The following is a 16,529-nucleotide window of genomic DNA, read 5'->3' as shown; positions in this document are numbered from 1 at the left end:
TGCAGCATGTCTATGTAGAACTCATACTTCCTCTTTGATCATGTATTAGCTTTGGGAACGTAAGCCCCCATTTTACTACCGCCTGCAGAACCTTGGGCATGGTTCGATACAGGATCATGTCATGTAAAGTGTAGGGTTCCTTGCAAGCTTTCGCTTACATGGTGTCGCCGAGTGACATGGTGCTTAGCAGGGCCGGTGCGTCACTGTACATGCCCCAGTTCAGTCCACATGTGACAGTCATGAGAGAAAAAGCCCAATACCTATTTCTTGCGGTATCGCGCACACGGTTCCGACATGGGACGGCACACCGTTAGTCTCTCGGACACATGCAGTGAGGGTCCCTCGCAATTGTTTCAAGGTTCAATTTCGGTCGCTTTGTATTGTCGCACTCTTATTGCATAAGACGTGAGAACGAATCCAAGGTACGGATTTAACTCCAGGATCGTGGCTCTCGAAGAACCCCTCTGGCCCTCGGCAGTCAAGACGCTGTGAGCACGCCGCGACACCTACCTACGTGTCTTTAATAAATCTACTGCAAGATTTATACGCCGCGTGGTTGCACTCTGACCTCGATCAATGTTTAAGCCGAACTTAGACAGAAATATGCTTCACCTTAATTCAAGCACAGGTGAGGCTGGCGTGAGTCAGCTTCACCTGAATGGGGCACAGCAAGTATTGAAGATCCTAGTAGGCTTAATTGAGCACTGTTCTACAGCTGGTTATGTCAATCAGATCCTGCCAGGACGTCAATTGCGCCTCCAAAAACGGCTGAACCTTAAGCGGGGATCTGACTGGCCACAGCCTTGATTCCGGCGTTCCAGATATCACCCATGCGAGCGTAACCCGCAACACTCCTATTCAACAGTTAGCACGAAGCTGTCGGACAATTATAAATAGCTGGGCTCACGGGTGCAGGTTGTCACTCAGATCGCTGCTTGTGTTGAGCACGCTCATATCGACCACGGAAACCTTTGAGCCCTTAGAAACCCTTGCCGCGACGATGGCCGGAATCGCATTGTTAAAGGTCTTGACATTGGCGTTGAGACCGGACTGCTTCGATTGGATGATCTTGGCTACGATGACAACGGCATCCGGTACTGCCTTGAGGACATCGTCGATCAGTTGTCCGAGCCTCTGAGGTGCTTGCGCGTCCGGTTCCGAAGCGGGGTTTCCTCGGTTCAAATCATTGGTACCTGCGTGGAGCAAGACAACGTTGGGCTTGAGAGCCAAACCTCCAGCAGCAACACCGCGGATCTGGCTGATGGTGTAGCCGGGGAAGCCTTGGTTATCTTTGTCGGCCATGGTACCAGACTTCTGGGTACCAACAAAATCAACACTGTAGCCTCCGGACTTTAGGTCGGCAAGAAGTCGCTCGCGATAGCCGTTGGATCCACCTCCATTAATGAAGCCCCACGTGATGGAGTCACCGAGAGGCAGAATCCGGAGACTCTTCGTCTGACGTGAGACGAGGTCATCCCGCGTCTCTAGAGGGAGACCGTTGACAAGAGATAGGACTGTAGAATATTAGCTTGTTGTAGATCGAGGCCGAGTCGAGTCGTACTGAAGGCGAAGAATGCCAGCGGCAAAGCAAATCGACCCAGCATGTTCGATAGCATTTTTATTGAAAGTCAAAGTTGTGTCGATGCGACCGGAACGAAGAAGGCGCAATGTCGTCTTTTGATGTCATGTCGGTGGCCTTAATGAACTGCAGTGGCAGTCATGCTTGGAATTCTTCCGCGAGTTTGATGAAGACCGGGGGTTAGCGCACGCCATCGACATCAACCTGTGACGGGCTTAGGGATCGTGAATTGTCCGTGGGCAAGTGTGACGTTCTTGGCAACGCGAACAATTCCATCATAGTAGGTGGTGGTGTGTGGCTGCCATAATATGAAGCTGTGGAACCAAACGATAGGTGGAAAGGCATGGATGGATCGTGGTCGATAACTCAACCAGGTGGCATGCATTTCCGCTGGTCCTAGAGGTCCTCGAATTCATCCCAGGTGCACTTGTTTTAGCCGCGGCTGCTTGTTCTTGCGATGTTTCGAAAGTGGAGAGCAATTTGTGCCTGAAACTTCCACTTCCCCGCATCATGACTCGCGTCATCACGAGTTTGTGAATCAACAGTCAACACGCCTTGTACATGAAACCCGACTGCAGCTTCCAGTGAACCTGAATCTACATTGAATTGCTGCGTTGTTCTAAAATCATGACCTGGAGTGCTTGTTGGATCGCGCCGACGAACCAGCTAAAATTTATCCCGCGATCGGACGATGCCCAGGTGCAGATGCGCATACCTTTCCCATCGTCGAGCGAAGAGAGGCGAGCGCTCCTTTATCGCCAAGAAAGACGATGAATCTCGACGTTGCGATGGAAGCAACTAAAATACAGTTCGTGGTGTATGGTAGCCAGCAGTGATTGCCGGCTACTTCCAAACATCAAGACTTCATCGTCGATACTCTCTGAAGACTCCTGTTACGTGATGAATCGCGCTGCGCTGGTCATGGATCAGTCGCGCAACGCAGGACTAAGATAGACATTCGAAAAGCGAGCAGGCCTACCTCGGGCCTTGGGCAACAAGTCACGTGCTCAGTCAGATTCGCAACCATTTTCACCTCGAGCTCTAAGTCCGATTCTGCTTGGCCCGGCGTAGGTCCTCGTTGCTGCGTCACAATCTGTACTTGTGAGGGGAAAAATGCGGAGAGATCTACCGGCAGTTTACTAGATCTGCTCTCGGAGCAAATTAACGGCACCGGCCTGGTCGAGATCTATATCGCGATACTCGTTTATATGATCTCTCTAGGTTCCGACTGTTCGAATGCACCCATCTCTTTTCAGAACAGACAATCCATCATCATGCATTTCGTGCAACCACTCTCGATCCTTAGCGCTATCCTGTCGTCCGCGCTAGCCTACAATGCGCCGAAGCCGCCGACGTTGACCTTATTGTACAGCATGGCATGCGACCTGGCTCCGGAAATGTCAATGGGCGCCGTGCCTACTGGCCAAGAACGCATTATCATTCCCATAATTGGCGGTACATTCAACGGATCCCGCATATCCGGTACGAAATACCCTTCTCGCTGTTTTTGGGCCGCTCTAACATATACACAGGAAAGATTCTGAACGTCGGTGCCGACTGGTACCTCGTGGACAGCCGGGGGAAAGGTCGTCCTGATACACGGTACAATCTCCAAACAAATGACGGAACCTACATATACGTGCAGACAGAGGGGCCGACTTTTGAAGATGGACGGACTCTGCTTCGTGCCAAGTTCGAAGCGCCCATCAATTCGACATACTCGTGGATGAATGAGGTTGTTGGACTGGGGGTGCTGACCGTCAATGGTACGCAGCAAGTGCTGATCGATATGTGGCATGCATCTCTGTGAGTGCTCGTGACCGTGAAGGAAGCTCGGCTTGTTCCTGTAGACTCTGAATGATAATGTTTGATGAAGTGCCCCTCTTTCGTCGGACTCGCACTTTACGCAAGAACCCTATCGCACTGCAGACGAGTTGTAGAGATGCAGAGAGTGAAGTGCCAGTGCGAGAAATGTCTAGAGATATAACGACTCATTTCGAATCAGATGAAGTTATCTTACATTGACAATCTGACCATCGCTATAAAAGTACCAAGTGTGACCGCATGTGTGATAGTACATGATGGACGGGAGAATGTTTGACAAAACTCCGAAGTCTTATAGTGAACGTGCCACGAATATCCACTTTGACCGTCATCTTAGTTCATCTTCAACGCACACGTCGAATCCAGCAACAAATAACAGAAGATCTTCAACCAATTGAACGTAATGGATACAGAATCGTACGTTTTCCAAGCCTGCGAGAGCCTCATTTGGTTAACGCCCGAAACACCGACGCGCATCCTACCCACTGCATTGGAATCATCACCACCAGTCTCATGCGGTACTCACGCCAATGTTTAACCGTTATCCCGTACCTGTGGAGCCTGCTCGGAACCCTCCCGGATCGAGGACTTGGCATGCGTACTTGAGAGTCTAGTAAAGTTGGTCATGATAACGCAGTACTCGAGTCCGTGTGTTTTGTGCTAAGGGAGCGATGGTAACAGGATAAAGGAGTTGAGTCGCGCATCGAATGCTTTCTCCTACGCTTCCCTTTCGCAATATGAGTTCAATTTTCGCTCCGACCAAGAAACCTCTTCATCCTACACTTGGCAATCAAAGGCCCAATCAACAAAACCGACTTGGTCACATTATGTGGAACCGCATGCTTTTCGGGTAAGATCGACGTACCCGTACTTCGGCTCGCATGAACGATGCATTTCACCGCCTCGACAGCCATTATACGCAGACCTGGTCGATACTTGGTTAATTCTACACTCCGAGCCGAAAATGATGCCCGGAAGGAACCATGTCCCGAGCCTCGAGGAATCCCTTCCAGAAGAGCCCAGTTTAACAGGTGCGATCGGTGCGATCGCTCGAAGACAGGACGGATGCGGTACCCGTTTCCAAGCTGAAGGATTGTTAGGGTTGGCACTGTCGCCCGTAAGTGCAGTATTACATTCGAAGATGTGATTCCATGAACACCTACACGTGTTGGTACTCCACACTCTTCACTGCCACCCTGCCTAGAGCCTATCAAATGGCGACCGAGACGCAAATCGAATGCCGCGCAGAATACGCCATTGGCACTGGCATATTCATGCTTCGATGGGCCACGCGAGCAAAGATGAGGTTGTGGGAGCTGGGCGACTGGTTCTCGGTGTCGGCATGGGTGTTCTTTACCATAATTTATGCTATGGTGGAGTACTTGTGTAAGTCTTTGCTCAGATCAACATACGGAGAGGAGGCTGATTTAGTGAACAGCTGTCATGGGAGCTCCTATCGGTCTCACGCAAGCACAACGCGAAGCTCTCCCAACAGCCATGAAGATATCAATGCGGGAGGGCGCGAAAGCCATGTTCGCTTCGTTCTTCTTCCTCATATGCTTGGTCTGGAGCCTGAAGGCATGCTTGATCGTGTTCTTCCTCAACTTGACGTGCGTAACACTTGAAAAGGCTGCAATGGCGACTTACAATGCAATAGGAAGAACACGCCTCTTCGAAACTACGTCTGGGCCATGGCCGGAATATCTGTGGCGTGTTTCCTGGCCGCAATCATTGCGCAGTTCACACACTGCCTACCGCTCCACCACAATTGGCAGATTCTGCCCGACCCGGGGAAAGAATGTTCGGCCGGCATAATCATCAACATTGTGATTGCCGTCGGCAATGTTCTCGTTGATGCGCTTCTGCTCGTGGTTCCAGCCATCATGCTCAAAGATGTACGAATCAGGATATGGCGGAAAGTTCGAATTGGGTTCTTGCTCTCGCTTGGGATCTTCGTCATGACAATGGCGATTGCACGCTGTATCCTTTCGATTGGTAACAGCGCACAAGTCGCTCAGGCCTCCGTGTGGGCGCAACGAGAAGCTGTAAGCTGATCTTTTATACAAAACATGTATAACACACCTGACAAGTTGACAGCTCGTATCCATCTTCGCCGTCAACGCACCCATCATCAACGCCCTCTTCCGATCCGAAACCTGGCGCACCCAAGCTAGCGGTAGCAATTCTTACTCCAAACAACTCTACTCCTCTGAAAATAGTCGAGCGGATCGTAAAAGCAAGAATTTCGAGATCTACAAAATGACGAATATCGAGACAACCAGCAAGGAGAGCACGTCGGAGCTGGTGCAGAGCCCTGCTGTGCCTGCGCAGTGGAACTCGAGCAGTAGGTCGATCAAGAGCGTGGTCTGATCTTACTTTGTATTGAGCAGCGCGCCGGTATTGCATGCTAGCTGTGTCGGTATATGGAGCCAGTCAAAGGTTGTAGATACCTGATTGTACGAGCCAACCGGATCCTTTGAGCCTGTAAACAAGACATCACCTTGGATGCATGCTACAACCAGTCTCCATGATCGCCCCTCTATAGCGCCGTACATTGTGTCAGTGAATGTTCGGACATTTCCCCTGTACCACGACTCAATCAAGTCCGCCTCGCGCCGGTCCTTCCCGAGTGAACGATTCACCCGCTTTGCGGCCATGATAGTCTCGCGATTCATGACCCTGGGTGCCGCTTGTCGGACCCGCTTTGTACAGGATCGTCTTCCTTGTCGGTTCTGGTACCGAGCACTTGGCAGTATGATCAAGGGTCCACAGTGGACTGATGGGGACAAAACATACCATGACTCGTAGCGATGGAGACAATGATGGGAATATGTTTGGAATTGCGGAGATCATGTGGTTAGAAAGCAGGCATCCGCTGCCGTCGCTGTTCTGCGATTCCCTAGTTCTTTGTCTTGATCTTCGAAATCGTCCTTTACGAATATGTCCGCATTCAATACCACAATATCGACGATCAAGAGTCTTGACCCGTCTCAGTTCTCGAACGATGTAGAGCGTTTCCAGGCGAAGGAAGCGTTGCGAAAGGCGCTTGTTCGCATGGAAACACCATTCGAACGTATTTGGGCTTTGTCTTTCGAAAATCCGCCACTCATTGCTGGCCTTCGGATATGCGTGGATCTAGGGGTTTGGAAGAATTGGACTGCAGTTTACAAAGAGAAAGGTGAAGCCGAATTGACGCTGGAACAAATTGTAGCTTTGTGTGAGAAGAAGCCTGAAGCCAATTTGCTGCGTGAGTTAGGAAGGATCAACATGGAGACTTGCCTGACAAACCGAGATAGGACGCTTCCTACGGCACATATCAGCATTGTACATGCTCGAAGAGACTGGACCCAACACCTGGAAACCAACAACTTTCTCTCTCGCTCTCGGCGATGAAGCAGGTCATATCAGCGCGGGTGTGGTATGCGGCGACGACCACACCCTTCCGTGCGCACTCAACATGCCCAAGTTCCTTGCCAAATATGATTACAAAGACCCAGTCGATCTGGCCAAGCTTGACAACTACACAGACATGACCGGTGGTACCAGCTTCTTTGCAGCTTGTGCAGCTGATCCAGAGGGCAAAGGGGGCAGCTTCATAGGCTTAATGACTGCGCTGCGAAACCACAAGATGGACTGGACAGAAGTGTACGATACAAAGAGGATTATGGATGGCGCGGACGTGAGCGGGAATACACCAATGTTTGTCGATATTGGCGGCGCCCATGGTCTCGACACTGAACGGCTCCTCACCAAGCATCCAGATCTACCCAAAGATGTGCTCGTACTGCAAGATACGCCTGAAGTCGTCGGCATGGAGATCGAAGGCCTTGATCCACGCATAAAACGCATGCCGTACGACTTCTTCACGCCACAACCAGTCGTCGGAGCACGCGCATACTTCTTCCACGCCGTACCGCATGACTGGCCAGATGCAGACTGCGTACGAATGTTTGAACAGGTAAAGAAAGTGTTCAAGAAGGGTTATTCGAAGCTGCTCATCTATGAGGTCGTATTGCCGAAAGTTGGGGCGACGAACATGCAGACTGCGCTGGACCTTGAGCTCATGAACTGTACGAGTGGGCTGGAAAGGACGGAGGATCATTGGACGAGGTTGCTAAAGCAAGTCGGGTTCAAGATTGTGGAGATTTCACGGCATCCGAGAGCGGTGGAGAGCGTAATTGAGGCGGACCTGGATTAGCAGAGCATGTCCTAGGCACGAAAGCCGATGGGGCTGTGATTATGATAGCAGTGAGGTGAAAATGCGACAATGCATCTCAACGAATAGCTTCGGCGTACGCTTGGTATAACAGCTCGATGGACAATGAGGGTGACGTCACGTGTGTCTTTCGATCGGCGGCTTGGCCAAACCCCTCGTTATCCACAACGCGACGCGCAAATAGACGCGGCTTGTGTTGCTTCCAATTCCTTGTCGTGTCGTGATGTTTCTTCAAGGCGCGATGTGTTGTTCTAGACAGGTGACAGGCAAATATTTGCCGCAGCGCCAAGCCTAACCTGCTGCACCTGATTGGCTCTCGCTCTTGGGTCTTTTTTTGATTCTCATTCTCACTCTCACGGCCTGAACACTGCACGACCACAGCACACACGACTCAGCCAGACACCCAGAAACTCCACACAATACCGCCATAATGCCCATCTCCAAGAAGGACCGCGTAAGTCGAGCACCAGTCTTATGAAGTCGCGCCCAGTAGCTGACAGTACCGCAGATCCAACGCGAGCACAAGAAAGCTGATAAGGCCGGCACACGTGCACCCGTCAAGGCCAACGGCTTGCCAGTCAAGGCACCAAAGCCGACATCCATCGTACGTCGAAACCAGGCTTGAAGCCGCAACCACGAGATTCGGATTGGCAGGCGAATTGCATTACTGACCTGTCTCCATAGTGCCAGAACTGTCGCCGCGAGATCGTCAACACCAACAAGGTCCAGCTCGAAGCCCATGCTCAGAGCCATGACCAGACCCTGTGGCCCAAGGAGAAGTGCTGGCCCAACGACTTTTGAGGGAGTGGAGTGAGCATGGCATGGCATGGCATATATGCAAGGGCGCAGGACAAGCAGACGCGGAGACACGATTATGATACCCGAATGATGATTATAGAGGCACAATAGCCATGTACGGCCGAATGAAGGTGCTTTTCAAACACAACTGCCACTGTAATGCGCGGAAGTGTGCGCGGCACCTTGGGAGTCGTTTCGCCTAACAACTGCCTCGAGCCATCAACCTTCTTGAGACATCTTGTCCTATCCTTTCATCCATACCTGGACGATGCTGAAAGATAGACGCGTCGAGGGGTCGCACATGTTGTGGCGTCTGCCATATTCAGCCTTCGCGCATGTTCATCCGACCTGAATAATGTGGCGTCCTGCCTATCCGGCTGTCACTCGTGTTGACTCCGTCTTATCTGCTACACTGTCACGAATGACCTCTCAGCAAGTCAAATCAATCGAGCTCTAGAGAGTCTCTGTGTCAAAGACGACCGGCTCTTTCGCCGCTCGCGTTGCTCTACTACATACTACTGTATTACTATCTCTCAGCCTCGCGAAGTCCATCTTATCCTCTTCACAAGGCTGCAATTCCCGTCGAACAACTTCTCCGACATGTCGCTCGTCCCTTGGGCGCAGGAAATCAACTTTGGAAGCGCATTACTCTTGCATTCTTGCATCACAATTTTTCTGAAAGAGATTAGCAACAGGTTTACGATTCTATATATTCTCGCAGATCGTCACAGGAACAAAGCCGATTCTAGGCCACCGATTGTACTTGATGGCTACACTTCCGTCTTCTCGCGAGATCACAGAGGCGAGCTCGTAGAGCTATACTTCACCAATACTGGCTTTGTCCTCTTGATTGTCTCACTTGCCTTGGCCATCCCGATGAACCTACATCTCCCAACCACAGCACTCAACGTCATCATTGCGACAACTTTTGGCTTGACGTTTCTTGCATCAGCATTGGTCGCATGCCGGAAGAAAAGCCTTGTCATGCCCGTCATGGCACTGAGAAGAGCTGGCCGCTTTATCCGGCCCGATACCCCGTGTGTGAACTTCTTCACACTGATCTACGTTGCAGTGGTCTTGAAAGGCTCATCAGCGAAAATAACACTGAGACTATGCGATCTTCAGGTTCATTGCCATTCTTGAGCTGGTGTTCATGAAGGCAAACCTAGAGGCATCTTCTGCAGACATACAGCAGACAATGTTGGAGCGCCTCATTGATAGTGAGTACGTCTGTATTAAGAGTGTAAGCTCAACCTTTGAAGCTTGATAGCCCACCAGAACGGCTCCCAGATCACGCTCACTGCATCGCCGCTTCTAAGTCGCGACCGCATCGTCTCTTTCAGAAGCCCACAACGCCTCTCTGTATGCTCTACAAAACCACAATTGGCCACGCTGATGGCTCACTCTGTGGCGGATATGGGCCCGTGAGGATCAAGGTCCCCAGGGACGTAGGCTTCTTCATCGACGAATCTGAAGATCTTGGCTGGCGCATCTACCGCATCTCGTCCGATTTATTACTCATCGAAGACTGTGTGCAAGTAATGATCAAGAAGTTCCAGGGGAGAGCGCCGACAAAGGAACGGCGTGGTGTCATGCCCCTCGTCAACCGAATTGAAGCTTGGACTCATGGTGTGTTGCTACGGCGACTTGGCAGGCGCAGAGTAGTTTGGGTATCAAAGATAGAGGGTAAAGGGACACAAGAAGACTGCTGGAAGGGTAATGTGAATATTGTAACTGGCTTGAAAGCAAGCTGGTTGCACAATCGGCAGAAGTTCACACCGGTAGTGGACTATGAAGGAGACAATGAGCTAATTTGCTATGTGATTGTACGCTAGAGCTGTGACAGCCTCTTCAATCATCATGTCTAGATCTGGCGCAAGAGTCAGATAAGAATCGTGCTTCGAAAGCTCTCGGTTGTTCAGAAGTGGCTTCGCATTGTCCTCAGGTTGCCGTCTCGTCATGAAGGAAAGTCATGACAGCTGCCGAACTCTAAAAGACGAGATTAAAGGTCAACATGCTTGCATCTTGCGTCCGGGGTTCGCCGTTCTTAACCTCTATCATCTTACCGAAACCATTGATAGAGATCTCCGGTAGCGTTTTGTCGGTTTCGGGTTCTAACCTCGGCCAGGCAAGCATAGCAAGTCTTCGGAGTTCGAAGAGTGTGGATATAGAGGTGAGATCCGTGTCCTGTGGTCTGATTAAGGCTTTGCTGGCTCCGTCCAGGATAAGTGTAGCATCGATGAGCTTCACGAGATTGTGGCGGATGTCTTGCAAGTCCGTCGCGTCGAAGCCAAGCGTAACCTGCATTCCCTCGGTACGGACTAGGCGTTCTGAAATTGCTGGCGAAACCAGGCTAGATCGCATAAACACAAATACCGCATCTCTTTATCACCCACATCGCGTATACTTGATGACACGATAGCGTAAGTGATATGGCATACTTGAGCACGCTGGAAATTCAGTCGGCTCCCATACACTTCTGCCATTCTCAACGACGAAACGCCGAAAGCCATCCGTGTACTCGTTGTACCTACGTTTTTTTCTAGCGAGGTATCAATCTTGCGCTGCCTGGAATCCGTAAGGAGCCAGGCCCAGCTTTGTAGACAGATGTGATCCACCTTCTGTTGTCGAGAAGGTGACTAGGTCGCCCGAGCCATCCAGTTTCACAGCCATCTGGGCTATCAAGCGTGCGTGGGGTTTTAAACCAAGATCGTCCCGGTTCAAGGAGGCAATGGCAGAGTTCAGCGCAGGTCTATTGAGATCGATTCTGATAGGGTTGCTCGCTCTTGAGGTAGTGTGGTAGGCTTCAATAGTGCCATCTTCATCCTCGCTCTCGCATCGATCGATATTCAAAGTCAAGTGCAGATCGTTGTGCCGCAGGAATTCCACCAGGGGCCGAAGACTAAGGAGCTGGTCGGCCATGGGTATGAAGTTATGGCCTTTCAGAGATGAGAAGAACACATCGAGATCGATGTCAAGCCGTCGGATCAAATGCGCGCGAGTACCTAGTTTTTGAAGCCAGCACATCACTGAGTGCCCGTGCTTGGCCACAAATATAGGGTCTCTGTGCTCAACGATGAGCTCATAAATCTTGTTCCTCAGCTCGGCCGGCAACGAAAAGAAACCCAGGGTGTTCTTGTCAGTCTGACCTGACGGATGGAAAGTGTTCGAGTGACCTAGGTAGGAGCTGAGAAAACACTGTAGCAACCGCTAAGTCTTGGCGTCGAACGTGAAGGAAGGAGCGGGCACCCCGTGCATCATGTGATAGGAATACTTCAACGGTTCCAAAAACCACACGCTTCTCACAGTCCATAACCCCTCAACCACCTCAGCTCCCTCGCCTGCATCTCCAAAGCCCTCCTCATCCCCTCCCCATACTCCCTCTCCCTTACCTTCTCCCCCTGCTGCTCCAGCGCATCCTCAAACACATCTTCATCAAACGGCGCTTCGCGCCCAAAGCCCAACATGCCTAGCTTGCCATCGCCCGTCCAGAGCACGAGATCGTTCTTCACACCACCAGACCTTGTCGTCGGCAAGATTTTCTGAACGATATCGCCCTCAACATCGCCCTGGAGCGGGTTCGTCATCGTTTGCTCTTGGGAAGGGACAGGTTGGGGATTAATGTTGAACTGGCGGACGGGCGTGGAGCCGTCGCGCTCCACCCATTTGAGATTCCCGTCGCCGTCGGAGAAAACGATGCGCGTGCCATGCGGCGCCACAGCAAGGAGCTTGGAGCTACTCGCCGTCTGGCGGTTCTGGTAGCACGCTTGTGGATTGCGCGTCGTGCGGCTATCGCTCGAGTTAATGCTGCGCGTGGGCTCGGCACCCAGGCCGTAGAGTTCCAGCGAGCCTTTGCCCTTGTACTCGCCGGCTGCGATGAGCGTGTGGCCGGGCGTGAGTTTGGCGTCGCGGAGGTAGTTGGGTGGGTAGCCGACGCGCAGGCTTTGGGGTATGAAGGGGAGCGGGATGGATGCTAGGCAGGACAGGCGGGCACCGGAGTGTACGGTACCGCGCAGGCGTGGGAAGAAGCGCCGGTCGAAGTTCAGCAGGCTGGTGAAGCGCCCGCCAACCCAGATGTCGCCGTTGCCATCCCAGTCGCGGGCGGTGGGGAGGTGGAGGATGGAGAGGGCGCCAGGCTGGGAGAGGGAGACGTGGCCGCCGAAGTCGCCGGTTTCGAGGCGCGAGAAGGATGGGGACGTTGAGCCGCCGATTAGTTCACATCGCGTTGATGATGGTGCGGGAGGGGCCTTTCTCGTATCGTGTAGATGCAACGTCCAATTCGTCCCTACAGTCAACGGCGTGCGGTGATGCGCTTCTGACAGCGCAGTAATCGGAAACGGATACGGCGTCCTGGCCACCACCTGCAGCGTATTTAAATCCACCTCATTCAGCACATTCATAACCGCAAAGAAGCCCTTCTTCAACGTGCTATCAATGCTCACACACTCCACCGCCCCCGTCTCCGTCATAATCGCGTGACTCTGTCTTTGCCTCGTCTCGTAATCCAAGTCCGCCCCTCTATCCGCCAACACCCCAATGTCCGTCTTCGCCAAAATCTTCCCTTGCCGCTCACTACTCGCTCTTGCATCCCACACGCAAATACTCCCATCGCCCATCGGCGCAACCAGCTTATCCGCCAGCCCCTCGCTATCAAACAACACGCCCGCACCCGTGGCTTCGCGCCTCACATCCTCCTCTTCCTCCCCTCTTTCATTCCCCACATCCTGGAACCAGCCAATCCTCTGCGGCGCGTGTCTCTCCACAAAGTCGCGATACCAATCGACCTTCTCCCCCGGATAACTCGGGTCCCAATTCGTCCTCAGCGCCTCCCACCTCTTCTCCTTATTCCTCTCGAGCTGCGCCTCGGCGCTCGGGGCAAACGGGTTGTGCACGCTGGTATCAAACGCGTTGGAGATGTTGTTCGCGGCGGTGATGAGCTCAGCGAGGCGGGGATCGATGTCGGCAGCTACTTCCAGACGGCGGCGGCGTCGTTCCGCGACCGAGTGCGAGAAACACAGTGTTTTCCAGAGATTGTTGTCGCGCGAGAGAGCGAGGAACTGGCGCGAGACGTGTTGGAGGTTGACGAGCTCGGAGGGCTCGAGATCTGGGGTTGGTGTTAGGTGGGGGCGAGTGGTGGGCTGCAGCTCGGACTTACAAGAGATGATGGAGAGGATGATTTCGTCGGGGAGGTGCTTCATTGTACGTGGAGGTGTAGGAGGCGTTGGTAATATCGGGGGGAGAAGGAGGTATGTGCAGGAATTAGAGGGAAGCAGCAATGGTGGTTGCGACGCGCCTATCTCGACGCTCTTGAAAGGGCTCCACATCCCCGGTTTGAGGGCGCGAGGGCTGACGACATGCCGAAGCGCGCCATGACTCGCGCCTTCTTCTACCCCACGCCCTTAGAGCTCACCCCCAGCTTATCAGCTATTGAGGCAATGTTCCACTTGTAGTGGCTGGTTTTTGTTTGCTCATTGAATTGTGTGATCATTACAAGGAAATGGTATCTCAGCTCTCGTCAAAATGTAGAAGCCCCCTCATTATATGTACATGGCACTCTCGTGCACTCGCGCTCGCGCCCGCGGCGCATTTGAAGACATCCTGAACAGACATTCCCCTTATATGTACTCCCGAAACACATGCTGGTTTTTCTTCTTGTTGTTTTACAACTGCTTCTCCACATCCTCTGGTGGCGTCTTCACAGTCGGCAGCTCCGCCGCTGCTGGGTTCGGCGGCTTGTATGCCTGGTATTGCTGCGGGGCCTCTGCCTTCTCATTGATTACAGGCATCACGCTGGTGCCGTCCAGCTCGGAGGCGTTGTGCGCGTGGAAACCAGTCTGCGCCATGCCGGGAGAGTAGCCAGGTGGCGCGCTGCTATATGTTGATCGCCCATCACCGTTGCCGCCTCCAAGACCAACAGTATCCGGTGCGTATGCGTTGTGACCGGCCTGAAATCCTGTTCCAGAGTCGAGTTCGGCGCGTCCTGGGATGTTCGAAATGGGGCGACCGGGACCGGCGGGGGCACCATCGATTTCAGTAGTTCCTGGTCGCGAGTGCCTGTACTTCTCCTGCCTCGCGGCAGCGCCCCCAGCGAATCCGGGTGAGTCGACGCTGTTGCCATCCAGCTCTGGCGAGTTCTTGTACGCGCTTGACTTTTGCGTACTACGCTTGCGCAGCATCCAGATGATAATACCGGCAAGCGCAAGAGCGAGCGGAATACCGACTGCGCAACCGATGATGACGCCGAGCTTCGAGTTTGAGCCGCCACCTCCAGACGGAGCGGTCGTGTTGGCAGAGCTGGCAGCGCTGGCGGAAGGGTCCGCAGACGGCGTTACGGTGATGACCCTGCTGACCGTTATGAAGCCAGCAGGTCCAGAAGAGACGCTGACACTAGTCGACTCAAAAGGTGTCGCGGATGACGAAGGCGGCGCGGTGGTAGCTGCAGCAGACGAAACGGGCGCAGAAGTCTTCGAGGGCGAGCTGCCTCCTGAGCCAGACGCAAGACCAGTGAAGGTCGCAACGTTTGGTTGGTTCGCGGCCTGATTACGACCAATTGTCGCGTACGCCTTGCCGTCTTGAAGCTGGAAGAAAGGACGCGGCTGGGGAGACTCTTGACAGCAGTTTACATGAATGCGGTCGGCATTGCAGCACCACTGGTCGTCGTGGTTTGAGCATTGCGTTAGAGCTTCTCCTCCACCTGCTGTTCCACCTGAATCATGTAAGTATATCGCAACGGCAATAGATCGAGTGGACCGTACCGTATGTGCACATGTTCGACGCGCAGCCCGGTGCTTTCCAGTCCTTGTCGGTACAGCTGTAGCGTCCATAGATATCGTCGTTGGGATTATGGCACAAGCCGTTGTCGAGACATTCCCACGTGTCTGGGCAACAAGAAGAACCGCCTTTGGCATTCGAACATGGCTTCTCGGTATTAGGCGCCTCGCTTCCATTGGGATAGTCTGGTAGAGTGAATAATTGTTTCTTTGTCGCGAGCCAGGATATCTTACAGCATTTCTGAGCAATCGCTTGCGTAGCCAGGGCAGCTATGGCAGCTGCGCGCAGCCACGTGAGTGTTGACCTCGCCATGTCGTAGTCGATTCAATGTTTGTGACGCGAGTGAGGTGGGTAATTGTGGAATCGATATAGCAAGTCGAAACCGTGATATTTTCACGTCCTGGGGTGGAGCCAGGAGCGGGCAGATGCGACGGGTGGGGGAGAGGTGAAATGAAAGGCCCGAGGAATGCAGAAGCCACCGAAAGAGCAAGAGCGAGATCAAGTGACCAAGTGGACCGAGTCGGGTGAAGATCGCACAAGGGCAGAGCAGCCGTGCGCGAGAGCTCTCGTTTGCTTTGCCTCCTCCAGCCCTGTCTTGTCTCTCACCTTTTAGTCCACCATCAAGCGAACCTCTGTAAACGAGCAGTCGGCCCAATCGGCTGCCGTCACTAAAAGAATTAGCTGCAAGTCGCCCCCGGTTACTGACTCTACCGCGCACCTCCACAGAATACGAGCAGGTCTGAACGAGCAGGTCTGATTTTCCCTATTGCGTCACTGTCTACTCCGCACGCATGAGCTTGGCACCAACGTCCGTTACGCTGAGGTTGCAAGGCTGGGTGATACTGGGATACATCCGGACGGTCAAAGCTTCTCCTCGGGTCTCGAAACAAGCGGCCTTGCCATTGCAAACGCATGTTTAGTTTGCGGCAGCACAATCGTCGATAGACGTTGTACCACTGTGCGACACAGCGATGCACACTGAGCAGAGACGAGACCAACACGACACAAAACAGGCTTTCGCACCTCCGCCTCCAACTGGCAGGTGTTGCAAAGACATCCATGCAGTTATCCGAGACGATTAAGTACCGCTTTCCACTTTGCCCTATCGCAAGGCTTGGAAAACGCATCGCCAGCGTCCGCGGCGCGGCTGTTCGTCTGCATTCAGCGACTGGCAGAACACGGGCCCCTGGACGATCGCCAGAGCAGTGACCACTCGTATCGCGGGCGAGCCTGGGGGGTGAGTTTGAGAAATGCTCATGACGTTGGTGGTCGCACAGGAACGGGTCGAAGCTTGCTCAGGGATCATCGCTGATTCGGATGCGACGGGGAGGTGGCTGAGCG

The 16,529-nt window shown here is 53.0% G+C and overlaps 9 protein-coding genes across 9 annotated transcripts; 5 read left to right on the top strand and 4 right to left on the bottom strand.

Moving 5' to 3' along the window:
- Positions 1 to 675: 675 nt before the first annotated feature.
- On the bottom strand, positions 676 to 1,616 carry SNOG_14243 (hypothetical protein; the record flags this gene model as incomplete). The annotated part of the gene is made up of 3 exons (XM_001804387.1): positions 676 to 854; positions 908 to 1,514; positions 1,562 to 1,616. The coding sequence occupies 3 exons, from the start codon at positions 1,614 to 1,616 to the stop codon at positions 776 to 778; spliced, it is 741 nt and encodes a 246-aa protein (XP_001804439.1). The 3' UTR covers positions 676 to 775.
- A 1,237-nt stretch (positions 1,617 to 2,853) lies between these two features.
- On the top strand, positions 2,854 to 3,389 carry SNOG_14242 (hypothetical protein; the record flags this gene model as incomplete). The annotated part of the gene is made up of 2 exons (XM_001804386.1): positions 2,854 to 3,061; positions 3,112 to 3,389. 2 exons carry the CDS (start codon positions 2,854 to 2,856, stop codon positions 3,387 to 3,389), a joined length of 486 nt encoding a protein of 161 aa, XP_001804438.1.
- Positions 3,390 to 4,617: 1,228 nt separating this feature from the next.
- Positions 4,618 to 5,773, top strand: SNOG_14241 (hypothetical protein; the record flags this gene model as incomplete). The annotated part of the gene is made up of 4 exons (XM_001804385.1): positions 4,618 to 4,789; positions 4,842 to 5,013; positions 5,061 to 5,448; positions 5,501 to 5,773. The coding sequence occupies 4 exons, from the start codon at positions 4,618 to 4,620 to the stop codon at positions 5,771 to 5,773; spliced, it is 1,005 nt and encodes a 334-aa protein (XP_001804437.1).
- A 570-nt stretch (positions 5,774 to 6,343) lies between these two features.
- On the top strand, positions 6,344 to 7,601 carry SNOG_14240 (hypothetical protein; the record flags this gene model as incomplete). The annotated part of the gene is made up of 2 exons (XM_001804384.1): positions 6,344 to 6,650; positions 6,724 to 7,601. The coding sequence occupies 2 exons, from the start codon at positions 6,344 to 6,346 to the stop codon at positions 7,599 to 7,601; spliced, it is 1,185 nt and encodes a 394-aa protein (XP_001804436.1).
- Positions 7,602 to 7,988: 387 nt separating this feature from the next.
- On the top strand, positions 7,989 to 8,645 carry SNOG_14239 (hypothetical protein). The gene is made up of 3 exons (XM_001804383.1): positions 7,989 to 8,073; positions 8,128 to 8,223; positions 8,304 to 8,645. Exons 1-3 carry the CDS (start codon positions 8,050 to 8,052, stop codon positions 8,418 to 8,420), a joined length of 237 nt encoding a protein of 78 aa, XP_001804435.1. The 5' UTR covers positions 7,989 to 8,049; the 3' UTR covers positions 8,421 to 8,645.
- Positions 8,646 to 9,017: 372 nt separating this feature from the next.
- On the top strand, positions 9,018 to 10,252 carry SNOG_14238 (hypothetical protein; the record flags this gene model as incomplete). The annotated part of the gene is given in 3 exon segments (XM_001804382.1): positions 9,018 to 9,454; positions 9,543 to 9,660; positions 9,680 to 10,252. The coding sequence occupies 3 exon segments, from the start codon at positions 9,018 to 9,020 to the stop codon at positions 10,250 to 10,252; spliced, it is 1,128 nt and encodes a 375-aa protein (XP_001804434.1).
- Positions 10,253 to 10,406: 154 nt separating this feature from the next.
- On the bottom strand, positions 10,407 to 10,856 carry SNOG_14237 (hypothetical protein; the record flags this gene model as incomplete). Its single annotated transcript, XM_001804381.1, has 2 exons — positions 10,407 to 10,756; positions 10,814 to 10,856. The coding sequence occupies 2 exons, from the start codon at positions 10,854 to 10,856 to the stop codon at positions 10,407 to 10,409; spliced, it is 393 nt and encodes a 130-aa protein (XP_001804433.1).
- An 863-nt stretch (positions 10,857 to 11,719) lies between these two features.
- On the bottom strand, positions 11,720 to 13,615 carry SNOG_14236 (hypothetical protein; the record flags this gene model as incomplete). Its single annotated transcript, XM_001804380.1, has 1 exon — positions 11,720 to 13,615. One exon carries the CDS (start codon positions 13,613 to 13,615, stop codon positions 11,720 to 11,722), a length of 1,896 nt encoding a protein of 631 aa, XP_001804432.1.
- Positions 13,616 to 14,077: 462 nt separating this feature from the next.
- SNOG_14235 (hypothetical protein) lies at positions 14,078 to 15,500 on the bottom strand (the record flags this gene model as incomplete). Its single annotated transcript, XM_001804379.1, has 2 exons — positions 14,078 to 15,123; positions 15,173 to 15,500. 2 exons carry the CDS (start codon positions 15,498 to 15,500, stop codon positions 14,078 to 14,080), a joined length of 1,374 nt encoding a protein of 457 aa, XP_001804431.1.
- Positions 15,501 to 16,529: the final 1,029 nt, after the last annotated feature.

This window comes from Parastagonospora nodorum (assembly GCF_000146915.1).
Source record: "Parastagonospora nodorum SN15 chromosome Unknown scaffold_30, whole genome shotgun sequence".
Taxonomy (NCBI): Eukaryota; Fungi; Ascomycota; class Dothideomycetes; order Pleosporales; family Phaeosphaeriaceae; genus Parastagonospora; species Parastagonospora nodorum.
Note: the sequence above shows the minus strand (reverse complement) of the source record. Positions and strands in the feature narration are given on the sequence as shown.